Here is a 13,152-nt window from a genome sequence, read left to right on the forward strand (position 1 = left end):
ACACACACACACACACACACACACACACACACACACACACACACACACGACCATAAGGCCCCCAGGTCCTGTGTTTAAGACCCAGTACACACACACACAGTAATGACCATAAGGCCCAGGCCCGACACACACACACCGCTCAAGTAGTAGAGAGCTACGCTAGCCTTGAGTACAAAAGCTCAGGGACAGTACCCAGGTCCTGTGTTTAAGACCCAGTACACATACACACACACACGAACAAAAACCCTGATAAATATGAGCTACCATTTTACAGAAACACAATCATACAAGATTAGAGCAAAAGAATCACAGTGGCCAATGGGCTAATCCTTAGACCTTATAGTAGAGGACTTACTCTTTTTTTTTTTTTTTTTTTGCTCATGGGGCTTGAACTCTGGGCCTGGATGCTGTCCCTCAGCTCTTCAGCTCAAGGCGAGCATTCTACCACTTGAGCCACAGCATCACTTCTGGTTTTCTGGTGGTTTATTGGAGATAAGACTCTCACGGCTGACTTTGAATCATGATCCTCAGATCTCAGCCTCCTGAGTAGCTAGGATTACAGGTGTGAGCCACTGGCGCTCAGTCCTTTACCTTTGTTTTTAGTTTTTTTTTTTTAAAGAATTTATTGTTGGGGGCTGGGAATGTAGCTTAGTGGTAGAGTGCTTGCTGGCATGCATGAAGCCCTGGGTTTGATTTCTCAGTATCATATAAACAAAAAAGCCCGAAGTGGTGCCTTGGGTCAAGTGGTAGAGTGCTAGCAAAAGAAGCTCAGAGAAGTGTCTAGGCCCTGAGTTCAAACCCCAGGACTGGCCAAAAAAAAAAAAAAATTCATTGTGGTGGTGGTTGCACATTATCTGTGAATATGCTAAAACACATTGGACCAAGTGCTTTGGATATGAGGATTGAATGGTATTTTGATTATGTCTTAATAAAGCTGTTATATGTTTGTAAAATAATTGATTGCAAAGCAGGGGATGTCCTTCTTTTGTCGGGAACAGTTTATCTTGCTGTGTGAAAGATAGAGACCATTCTTTGGTCGGTTGTCTAGACTCAAGCTACCCTGGATGTGGGGTTTTTTGTTGTTTTGTTTTTTTAGTCGCTGGGTCAGCCGCAGTGCCACCACACAGCGCAGGAAAGAACGCCTTCGCCAACACTCAGAGAACATTGGACTGGACAACGATTTGAGGGAGGTATGTGGGTTGTCTGGATGCAAAGCTAGGACAAGGCCCACCTAGCCAGCAAGGTTCTTTGTGTGGGTCCTTTCATGTTCTCAAAAAAAAATTGTCCAATTGTATTTGAAAATATCCTTTGGGTACTGATTTGTGAAAGACAACTTTTTTCCATTTTTGTAATTTCGGTCCTTCAGCAAGTAAAGAGTAAATTTGGGAGCCAGGTACAGGTGGTTCATGCATATAATCCTAGCTTCTCAGGAAGCTGAGGGCTGAGGATCACAGTTCAAAGTCAGCACAAGCAAGAAAGTTCTTGAGACTCTTATCTTCACTAACCTGCAAAAACAAAAAACAAAACAAAACTGGAATTGGAGTTGTAGCTTAAGTGGTAGAGCACTAGCTTTGAGCAAAAGAGCTCAGGGACAGTGCCCAAGCCCTGAGTTCCAGTCACAGAACCAGCCCAAAAAAAAAAAGTGAATGGTAAATTTGGGAACAGTAGTCCTTGGTTTCAGTATAATTTAATTTACACCTAGTAAGTAAAGGAGCATTTACCTAAGCTTTGTCCTGGCGGCTTGCTGACACCATTTAAGGGAATTTTTGAGCTATTTTCAAATTAAAATCCATATGCTTTATTTGTACTCTTTGAAAATAAAACTGTAATTATACAACTGAGTAATTTTAAGTAAGTTTTTGTTTCATATGATCAAAGAAAATGCAGTAAGAAAGCCTGTTAATTGTTTTCTAAGCTCAAATGTGTAGAAATAAAGCAGAAAACATCATTGTAAACATCTTTGGCTTTTTCTTAGTGTCTTCATCCATCCATACGTGATTTTGAACATTTGCTTAAGAACTGAAGCATCCTGTCTCAGTGCCTTCCTTTGGCAACTGTATTTCTTTTCTTTTGCCCCTTTGCTGTGGTTTTCTCATGTGCATGCTTGTTTTGCCTATCTATCTCCCCCTCTCCTTTTTATTTTTTGCTTTTCTGCCATTGGCACTTCATGCTCTTAGCCTTCCGGGGACCTTTCGGTCTGTCAGAACTTCATGGGATTCTGGGAGTGGGAGCAGGGCCCACCTCCTCCTGCACGGCTTCCTAAAAAGTCCTTCTCTGAGTGCTGCCTGGTATGTCCTCTGCCTTGTAAGTGTTTCATCAGATGTGTCCACATGTTGCCCTTGGTATTGCTTGATGATGTGTGCGCGCGCGCACGCGCACACACACACACACACACACACACACACACGGGAGTTCATGTAGCTGTAGAGTGCCTCTCATCACTGTCACATGAGCACTCCATCTCCCTGCTTTGCCTTCTGTGTTCCCTTGTATGTGATGCTATTTTGTTCTGTGAGTGTTAACGTAAATAATTCCATCCTGTTGACAGTGAAACTGTCCCTATGCAGTGGGAATTTTTTTTTTCTTCCATTACTGGAACTTGACTCAGGGTCTGATCCTTTAGCCCAAAGGCTGGCACTTTACCACCTGATCCATGTCTCTACCTCTGGGATTTTTTTTGGTGTTAGTCCTGGGACTTGAACTCATGGCTGGACACCATCTTTGAGCTTTTTTTTTTTTCCTCAAGGCTAGCACTCTACCACCACTCAAGCCGCAGTTCCACTTCTAGCTTTTTAGATGTTAATTGGAGATAAGAGTCTCACAGAATGTGTGTGTACCAGTTGTGGCTTGAACTCAGGGCCTGGGCACTGTCTCTGAGCTTTTGTGCTCTACCACTTCAGCTACAGCTCTACCTCCTCTCGGGATCCTTTTTTTTTTTTTTCAATAAAAGCAAATTGTGCCAGTGCCTGTGGCTCAGGCCTGTAATCCTAGCTACTCAGGAGGCTGAGATCTCAGGGTCACAGTTCAGATCCAGCCCAGGCAGGAAAGTCTGTGAGACTCTTATCTCCAATTAACCACTGGAAAACCAGAAGTATTGCTGTGGCTCAAGTGGTAGAGTGCTATCCTTGAGCTGAAGAGCCCAGGGACAGGGCCCAGGTCCAGAGTTCAAGCCCCATGACTGACAAAAAAATAAAATAAAATAAAAATAAAAAAATAAATTGTTTTTATTTCAGAGAGGGAAAATTATATTCAATATACAAATTCCCTCTTACTTATATTTTTTTCATTTTGAAGAACAAAAGTATTTGAATTTTGGCTTTTCTCTCTTAGAAATTTGTCTCCATATCAATTTACTTTCCTAGTATACATTGTATGTTTCAGGAAATGCAGTAATCAACATAGAGTATTGAATGCTAAGAAGGAACCCTAGAGTTCATCTTATCCAATCTGACATAATTAGCTAAGGTCCAAGACAGTTGACCAAAGGCTAAATGGACATACAAAAGCAGAGTTGGGCTTGGAGCCCAGAAATCCTGATGTCCAGCCAGTTTTTTCTACTGACCCTACATGCCAGCTTGCATTCACCACTGTTTTCCTGATAGCACAAATAATTTAGGAGCCTTTCTCACATTTTTTCCCTGTTTATGTCATTAAAGTTTAAATTTTTTGGGGGGGTGGGGGGGTCCGGTCATGGGGCCTGAACTCTGAGCCTGGGCGCTGTCCCTCAGCTCTTTAGCTCAAGGCTAGCGCTCTACCACTTGAGCCACAATGCCACTTCCAGCTTTTTTCTTTTTGCTTATGTGGTACTGTGGAATCGAACCCAGGGCCTCAGGCATGCAAGGCAAGCGCTCTACCACTGAGCCACCTTCCCAGCCCTTAAAGCTTAATTTTATGAAAGATCTTTTCACAAGTTCAGCACCAATTTAAGGGATAGGAGTGTTTATTAGAAAACTAAGGAGGAGCCTATATTAAGTAGCACTTAAGCTAGGCACTGGTGGCTGAAGCCTGTAATACAAGCTACTCAGCAGGCTGAGATCTGGACATTCAGAAGCCATCCCAGGGAGCTAAGACTTATGAATCCAGAAGCCTGGGTTCTAAGCCAGCCAAGGCAAGAAAATTTGGGAGACTGTGATCTCCAGTTATTCACCAGAAAGCCAAAAGTAGTCGGGGCTCAAGTGGTAGAGTATTAGCTTTTGGCAAAAAAGCTAAGAAAGTATGCAAGGCCTTCAATTCAAGCCCTCCAGTACCTTCACACACACACACTCACAAAGCTCAAATATAAAAACATTCGTTGTTATGCCTAATGTCTACTCAGTTCTAGAACTTTTAGATTTACTGTTGGGATGTTAATTAGGACTGGCCAAGCTAGACAGATATGTGAAGTTCTTGTGTAGAGAGAGGAGTGGAGGAAAGAAATTATCTGAGACCCACTAGGCTTCTCCAGAATTTGCACTTAAAACCAGATACCTGCCTTTTCATCCATCAGGTAATCTAAGTCACTGAACTAGATGTCTTATACCTGTAATCCTAGCTACTCAGGAGGCTGAGATCTAGGATTGAGGTTTAAAGCCAGGGAAAAGATAGTCCAGTGGAATTCTTTATCTCAAATTAACCACTCAAAACTCAGAAGTGGCTCTGTGGCTCAAAGTGATTAGAGTGCTAGCTTTGAGCAAAAGAGCTCAGAGACAGCACCCAGGCCCTGAGTTCAAGCCCCACGGCCAAAGAAAAAATAAATAGAAAATAAAAACTAAACTAAGCCCAGTGCTGGTAGCTCACACTTGAACTGTGTGTTTCGGAGCCAGTCCAGGCAGGAAAGTCCTTGAGGTACTCTTGTGCATGCGTGTGTGCTCTCTCTTTTCCTCTCTCCCTCTCCTCCTCCCTCTCCCTCTCCCTCTCTGTCTCTCTCTCCTTCTCCCTCCCCCCCTCTCTTTTTCTCCCTCTCTTTCTCTCTTGGTCATTGTGGAGTTTGGTCTGGACCTGAGTGCTGTCCCTGAGCTCTTTAGCTCAAAGCTAATGCTCTACCTCTTTGAGCCACAGCACTACTTCTGGTTTTTTTGTGGTTAATTGGAGGTAAAAGTCTCATGGACTAGCCAGGCGCAGGTGGTTCACGCCTATAATCCTAGCTACTCAGGAGGCTGAGATCTGAGGATCGTGGTTCAAAGCCAGCCTGGGCAGGAAAGTCCATGAGTCTCTTATCTCCAATAAACCACTAGAAAACTGAAAGTGGTGCTGTGGCTCAAGCGGTAGAGCACTCACCTTGAGCTGAAGAGCGCAAGGACAGTACCCAAGCCCAGAGTTCAAGCCCCATGACTGACCAAAGAAAAAAAAGGCTCATGGACTTTCCTGCCTGGGCTGGCTTTGAACTGCAACCCTCAGATCTCAGCCTCCTGAGTAACTAGGATTACAGGCATGAGCCATTGGCACCTGGCTTGAGACTCTATCTTCAGTTGACTATATAAAAACCAAAAATCTGCAAGCCAGCCTTGAGCAAAAAAGCTAAGGGATAGTACTGAGCCCTGAGATCAAGCCCCAATACTGGAGTGCACACACACACACACACACACACACACACAAGTACTAAGTGAGCTCCACATGGTTCTGAATGATTTTAAACTTTAACAGATTTAGGAGAGCACAGCACAACACTTTCTCCAAAGTGCCACATGCTAATACAGCCTGTCTGTATCTCGCTTATTCCTCTATTTGTTGGTATAAGGTTAAGTAGAACAGAAAATGATACTTATATATTTTTTAAATACTCTTAATTTTTAGAAATATATGCAAGAGGCACGAAGCTTAGGAAAAAACCTGAGGCAACCCAAATTGTCAGACCTCTCTCCTGCAGTAATTGCACAGACTAACTGGAAATTTGTGGAAGGCTTATTAAAAGAATGCAGAATGAAGGTATGTATTACGATGCTGGACAGTGTGAATTTACACTTGTGCTGGGGATGGGAGGTATCGCTAAGAGGAGATGAGTCAATCTCCACTGGGGACATAGCTTCCCTAAAAGGAATCTTGCATGTATTCTTACATGAAATCCCACCATACCAGTAATCTGGGAGCCCCACATAGTTTTTCTCATCTTTGTGTTCTCTGCCATCAAAAGACATTGCCAGGTTCTGGTGGCTCACTACTGTAATCCTAGCTACTCAGGAGAATGAGATAAAATGATCTTGGCTCAAAGCCAGCCTTGGAAAAAAGTCAGCAAGGCTTTTTATTTTTCCAATTAAGCACCAAATAAAGCTGGAAGTAGGGCTGTGACTCACGTGTTAGAGTGCTAGCCTTGAGCAAAAAGAGCTCGAGATAGCACCCAGACCCTGAGCTCAAGCCTTTTGACCCACACAAAAGAAAATTATTGTATAAAAGCTCTTTTCCTACATGGGTATGTTATGCAAATATCTCAGTCTCTCTTTAGTGTCTCTCCATTTCTCTGACATAATAGTAATACTCAGGTGATATTATTGCAGTTAGAAATCAAAACATTTTCCTAAGGTGATTAAAATATCTGTAATTAGGCTGGGTGCTAGTGGCTCACGACTGTAAACCTAGCAACTCAGGAGGCTGAAACCTAAGGATCGTGGTTCAAAGCCAGTCCTGGCAGGAAAGTCCATGAAACTCTTAGCTCAAGCAGTAAAGGAGTCGAAAGTGTGAAGCTGTGACTCCCTTGGTAGAGTACTATCCCTGAACACAAAAGGGACAAGTGGCTATGCCCAGAAAATAAGCCCCAGGAACACCACACACCACACACAAACACACACGCACACACACAATACAAATCTGTAATTAGACAACGAAGGGACGCCAGGTCTCTTAGGCCAGTAATTGACTCGCTTATGGGATGGATTATGACTGACCACATGTGATATTTCAGACAAAGCGCATGTTGGTAGAGAAGATGGGACATGAGGCAGTGGAGCTGGGCCATGGGGAAGCAAACATCACTGGTCTGGAGGAGAACACCCTGATCGCCAGCCTCTGTGACTTGCTGGAGAGGATATGGAGTCATGGCTTGCAGGTCAAGCAGGTAACTGTTCATGTCATAGTCCATTAGGAGATCTGTAAGAAATGTGACATACAGAAGGAGATGTCATTAAAAGGCCATCTTTAGTTGGGCGCTTATGGCTCACCTCTGTAATCCTAGCTACTCAGGAGGCTGAGATCTGATGATCATGGTTCAAAGCTAGCCCACACAGGAACATCCATAAGAGTCTTATCTCCAATTAACCACCAGGATATCAGAAGTGACGCTGGGGCTCAATTGGTAGAGCGCTTGCCTTGAGCTGAAGAGCTGAGGGACAGTGCCCAGGCCCAGATTTTAAGCCCCACCACCTACCAAAACAAAAGCGGGGGGTTGGGGGGGGCGCTATCTTCAGACAGGCACTTAAATTTACTTGGAAGGCTGAGATCTGAGGATCACAGTTCAAAGCCAATCCTGGAAGGAAAGTCTGTAAGAAAATCTCCAATTAACCAGAAAAAAGTCAAAAGTAGAGCTTTGACCTTGAGGGGGAAAAAAGCCAATAAGGAAAAAACAAAAAAAAGCCTATGTTGCTTTGTCTTTTGTTACAAATGACTGGCAGTGTATCACCAGTTTTGTTTTGTCCGTAAGTGGGGCTTGAACTCTGGTCCTGGGCGCTATCCTTTAGTTCTTCAGCTCAAGGCTAGGGCTCTTCCACTTGAGCTACAGCATCACTTCTGGTTTTCTGATGGTTTATTGGAGATAAGAGTCTCACAGATGTTCCTGTCTGGGCTGGCTTTGAACTGTGATCCTCAGATCTCAGCTTCCTGAGTAGCTAGGATTACAGGTGTGAGCTACCAGTGCCCAGCTTGTGTCACCAGTTTTTTAATGCCAGAAAAGGGAAACATAATCAACAATAAGGCAATGATTTGGGAACAAATGATAAAATGATAGCAAAAGAAAATTCCACACTCACTGCATACTCATTGCTCTGTGGGACCCACACAATGTCTACTTTTATCTAGCCAAAACGAATAGTTCTTTACTATTTTGTGATACAGTGTTTAAGGGTGGAAAAGTTTAGATAGTTTCTTTGCTCTGGTCTTTAGTCTCCTTTTCTGATAGGGCTCCCCTTTCTTTTTATCTGGTTATGCCAGTTTTCTTCCCTCTTTCCACCCAAATATTCTACATATAAACATGTATTTTGTGCTACTAGAGCCCCTTAATTCCATGAATACTAATGTAACCTAATTATATCCAACAAAGTGACAGTCAAGCTGACCTCAATCATCTCCATGCCAGTCCTTCTGGTCTTCTGCTGAGCTGATTCTCTTCCCTTTGCCGGATTCTTGCCAAGCTCCTCAACAAGGTGAAGGAGTTAGATGCTCAAAATGTCACTAGGCCTCTGTGTGTTGCTTAGTAGTTGTGTGCCTACAATGCACAGGACCCCGCTTCAATCCTTAGCTCCACCAAAAATGACTGGAAAAATCATGCTAGGCTGGCTGGGAAGGTGGCTCAGTGGTAGAGCGCTTGCCTTGCAAGCATGAGGCCCTGGGTTCAATTCCTCAGCACCACATAAGCAAAAAGAAAAAAGCCAGAAGTGGCGCTGTGGCTCAAGTGGCAGAGTGCTAGCCTTGAGCTGAAGAGCTAAGGGACAGCGCCCAGGCCCAGAGATCAGGCCCCACGACCAGACCCAAAAAAAAAAAAAAAGTCATGCTGGGTACCAGGAATCACACCTATAGCCTCACTACACAGGAAGGTGAGAGCTAGAGGATCACAGTTCAAATCCAGGGAGAAAAAAGCCACAAGACGGGGTGGGGGGAATATAGTCATAGAGATGGGAGGGCAGGGATGGTAGGGAAAAAACAAAGGAGGAGGCAACAATGCTTGATAAGAAATGTACTCATTACCTTGCTCATGTAATTGCAACCCCTCTGTACGGTCTTTTCACAATAAAAACTTTATTTTAAAAAAAGCTACAGGGGCTGGGAAGGTGGCTCAGTGGTAGAGCGCTTGCCTTGCATGCTCAAGGCCCTGGGTTCGATTCCTCAGCACCACATAAGCAAAAAGAAAAAAGCCAGAAGTGGCACTGTGGCTCAAGTGGTAGAGCGCTAGCCTTGAGCTGAAGAGCTGAGGGACAGTGCCCAGGCCCAGAGTTCAGGCCCCACAACCTGACCCCAAAAAAAAAAAGCTACAAGACGATATCTCCACAGGAGTGAAAAACTGGGAGAGAACAAGGAAAGACATGACACTGTTCAAGAAGAAATGTACTTATTACCTGACTAACTGTAACCCTCTCTATATCACCTTTATAATATTTTTTAAAAGACTACATCTCTAATTATCCAACAAAGTGCTGGACTGAAGATATGCCTCAAGTGGTAGAGCATCATCATTAAAGGAACAAAAAAATGAGTAAGAATTCAAAGCCCTGAGTTTAAAACCCTCATACTAACACACACCCACACCCACGTACACCACACACAAACACACAAATCACAAAACTAGGAATGGATAAGCTAGGTCACCAAACTTATAAATGACCAGTTTAGTGTGAATGGTCCTGATGATGAATTATTTATTGATTTTTTTTGGGGGGGTCCAGTCATGGGGCCTGAACTCTGGGCCTGGGCACTGTCCCTCAGCTCTTCAGCTCAAGGCTAGCGCTCTACCACTTGAGCCACAGTGCCACTTCTGACTTTTTCTGCTTATGTGGTGCTGAGGAATCGAACCCAGGGCCTCATGCATGCAAGGCAAGCATTCTACCACTGAGTCACCTTCCCTGCCCTGTACCAGAACTTTTTAAGCTCAAAGCTAATGCTCTACCACTTTGAACCACAGCTTCAATTCTGGTTTTCTAGTGATTAATTGTAGACTTTCCTGCCCAAGCTGGCTTTGAACTGAGATCCTCAGGTCTCACCCTCATGAGTAACTAACATTACAAGCATAAGCCACCAGTGCCCAGCCTATTTGTTTTTTGTTGTTTTTATGAGTTGTGGGGCTTGAATTCAGGGCCTGTGCACTGTCCCTGAACTGCTTTTTTGCTCAAGGATAATGTTCTTCCCCTTAAGCCACAGCAATTTCTGGTTTTTGAGTGGTTAGTTGGAGTTAAGAGTCTCCTGGGGACTTTTCTGCTCAGTCTGGCTTAGAACCTCGAGCCTCATATCTCATCTTTCTAAGTAGCTAGGATTACAGACATGAGCTACTGCCACCTAGCTTGCCTTTTTGTTTGTTTGTTTGTTTGTTTTTAATCAAACCAGTGATCAAAAAGATGCTCTACCACTGAATCACACCAGTTGTTCAGAGCTTTCTTTTCTTTTTCTTTGTGTGTATTTGTGTATATATGTATGTATGTATGTATGTGTACATGCATGTGAGCTACTAGAGCTTGAACCCAAGCTCTGAGAGCTATCCCTTAACTTTATTCACTCAAGACTGGCACTTAACAACTTGAGCCACAGCTTCACTTCCATGTTTTTGGTGATCAGTTGGAGATAGAGTCTCATAGACTTTCCTGCTGGGTGGCTTCAAACCATGATCCTCAGGTCTCAACCTCCTAAATAGCTAGGATTACAGGTGTGAGTCACCAGTGCCTAATCTAACATGTTATTTTATTTTTAGCACTTTTTCCAGATTTTAATCTATATATTTCTACTTCATGAGTCCAGAGATAAAGATTGACATACCTAGTACCTTAATTTGGAGATTGTTTTCTGTAATTATGCTATTAGAATGCATAGCTGTAGAAAATGACTAGTCATTAGGACCAGAATTTGCACACTTTGCCTTATTTGCTAGGTGAACTTCTATAAAAATTATTGTAACTGTCTAAATATAGCTACAGATTAAAGTTCTTTCTGTTATTTTTTCTAATTAATATTTTGTTGATGCTTTTCCATAGTTGCCCTTGGACCAGAAAGAAGAAAGTCTGACTCAGGAGTTATGTTACCTACACTCAGGGTCTCTCTCATCCAAGACATGAGGTATTTTTTGCATATGTTAAAATGATGATAACTTGAAAGTATTTTATAGTTTATCACCTAACTAGCTCAAATATATATGGCTACATGTATTTTTCCTTACATATTAATAAAAAAGCATTTTTTAATCATTGATTTATCTTTTATTTTTAATCGGTCATGGGGCTTGAAGGGCTGTCCCTCAGCTCTTCAGCTCAAGGCAAGCATTCTACCACTTGAGCCACAGCGCCACTTCCAGTTTTCTTGTGGTTTATGGGCGATACACTTTATGCCCTGGATGGCTTTAAACTGGGACCTTCAGATCTTAGCCTCCTGAGTAGCTAGGATTACAGGCGTGAGCCACCAAAGCCCGGCTTGATTTATCATTTCTATCACTGATTGATCACTGATGTCTATGCTATTATATTTTTTCTAACATTAAATCCAACTGAGTTTTCTAAACTATTTCTTATCTATTATATAACTTTTGTTTGTTTTTTTTAACTCCCTTAAATATCAACTATCTACAGATACAGGCAAAAAAAAAAGGTGTTCAAATAACAGGTTACTTGACTCTAAACTTACTGTCAGCAGATTTTGTTTGAAACAAATACAAATCTGAACATTTTTATTTCCCACTAACTGGCCTTAGAAATCTTCAGAGGTGCTGGGCACCAGTGACCCACGCCTGTAATCCTAGCTACTCAGGAGGCTGAGATCTGAGGATCACGGTTCAAAGCCAACCCGGGCAGGAAAGTCCGTAAGACTCTATCTCCAATAAAGTGGAAACTAGAAAACTGGAAGTGGCCCTGTGGCTCAAAGTGGTAGAGTACTCACCTTGAGCTGAAGAATGCAGGGACAGCGGCCAACCCCAGAGTTCAAGCCCCTCGACTGACAAAAAGAAAAAAAAATCTTCAGAGGCATTAAGATATCCAAAACAGCCAGGCACCTGTAGCTCACACCTATAATCCTAACTACTCAAGAGACCAAGATCTGAGGATTACAGTTTCAAGTCAGCCAGGAAGGAAAAGTCTGTGAGACTCTTAACCATCAAAAATCCAAAAGTGGAGCTATAGAGGGCTAACCTTGAGAAATAAATAGATAATAAAAATTAAAAAGCAGGCTGGGAATGTGGCTTAGTGTTTGCTTAGTGGCTTAGTGCTTGCCTCACATGCATGAAGCCCTGGATTCAATTCCTCAGTACCACATAAACAGAAAAGGCCAGAAGTGGCACTGTAGAGTGCTAGCCTTGAGCAAAAAGAAGTTCAGGGACAGTGCCCAGGCCCTGAGTTCAAACCCCAGGACTGGCAAAAAATACATAAAAGCTCAGGAAGAGTACCCAGGTCCTGAGTTCAAGTCCCAGAACTGGCACAAAAAATGAACCCCAAATAGATTTTTTTCAGATGAAGAAGGCTTTTTTTTGGGGGGGTCCAATCATGGGGCCTGAACTCTGGGCCTGGGCACTGTCTTTCAGCTCTTCAGCTCAAGGCTAGGGCTCTACCACTTGAGCCACAGCGCCACTTCCAGCTTTTTTTTTTCTGATTATGTGGTGCTGAGGAATCGAACCCAGGGCCTCATGCATGCAAGGCAAACGCTCTACCACTGAGCCACCTTCCCAGCCCAAGGCTTTTTTTTTAAAAAAAAAAAAAAACATTTTAGGCACAGTACTCAGCTCTTAAGATGTATAAGTCTAAAATGAGTGTCATATCATTTGTAACAACAGTAACATTTAATGGTTTGCCTTATAAATATTGTTGATATTTATTTGCCTTGTTAAATATTTGCAGCTCTTAACAACTAGTACTCAAGCACAGTGGTGACACATCTTGGCTTTACCTCTGGCTACCTGTGTGACCATCCCTATGCCTCAGTTTCCCCAGGTCTCAAGTAGACACAGGAACAGCACCCATTTCATACCTTTTTTTTTTTTAAATCTTAGCCACAGTGAAAGTTTGGTGAAGCCAGGCAACAGTGGCTCACGCTTGTAATCCTAGCTACTCAGGAAGCTGAGATATAAGAATTGTGGTTCAGAGCCAGCCCAGGTAGAAAGACTGTTATCTCCAATTAACCTTCAGAAAACCAGAAGTCGCACTGTGGCTCAAAGTAGTAGAGTACTAGCCTTGAGCAAAAGAGCTCAGGGACAGGGCTGGGAAGGTGGCTCAGTGGTAGAGTGCTTGCCTTGCATGCATGAGGCCCTGGGTTCGATTCCTCAGCACCACAAAAGCAAAAAGAAAA

At 43.1% G+C, this 13,152-nt stretch overlaps 1 protein-coding gene across 1 annotated transcript in view; it reads left to right on the forward strand.

Moving 5' to 3' along the window:
• The window catches only part of Dennd5b (DENN/MADD domain containing 5B), a 164,433-nt gene that overhangs the window by 121,701 nt on the left and 29,580 nt on the right, over positions 1-13,152 (forward strand). The window contains exons 9-13 of the mRNA XM_013033412.1: positions 1,097-1,190; positions 5,773-5,904; positions 6,875-7,027; positions 8,261-8,327; positions 10,860-10,941. Coding sequence (XP_012888866.1) covers positions 1,097-1,190; positions 5,773-5,904; positions 6,875-7,027; positions 8,261-8,327; positions 10,860-10,941 — 528 coding nt within the window. The remainder of the gene's footprint in view (positions 1-1,096; positions 1,191-5,772; positions 5,905-6,874; positions 7,028-8,260; positions 8,328-10,859; positions 10,942-13,152) is intronic.

The sequence above is a fragment of the Dipodomys ordii genome, unplaced genomic scaffold, assembly GCF_000151885.1.
Source record: "Dipodomys ordii isolate 6190 unplaced genomic scaffold, Dord_2.0 Scaffold167, whole genome shotgun sequence".
Taxonomy (NCBI): Eukaryota; Metazoa; Chordata; class Mammalia; order Rodentia; family Heteromyidae; genus Dipodomys; species Dipodomys ordii.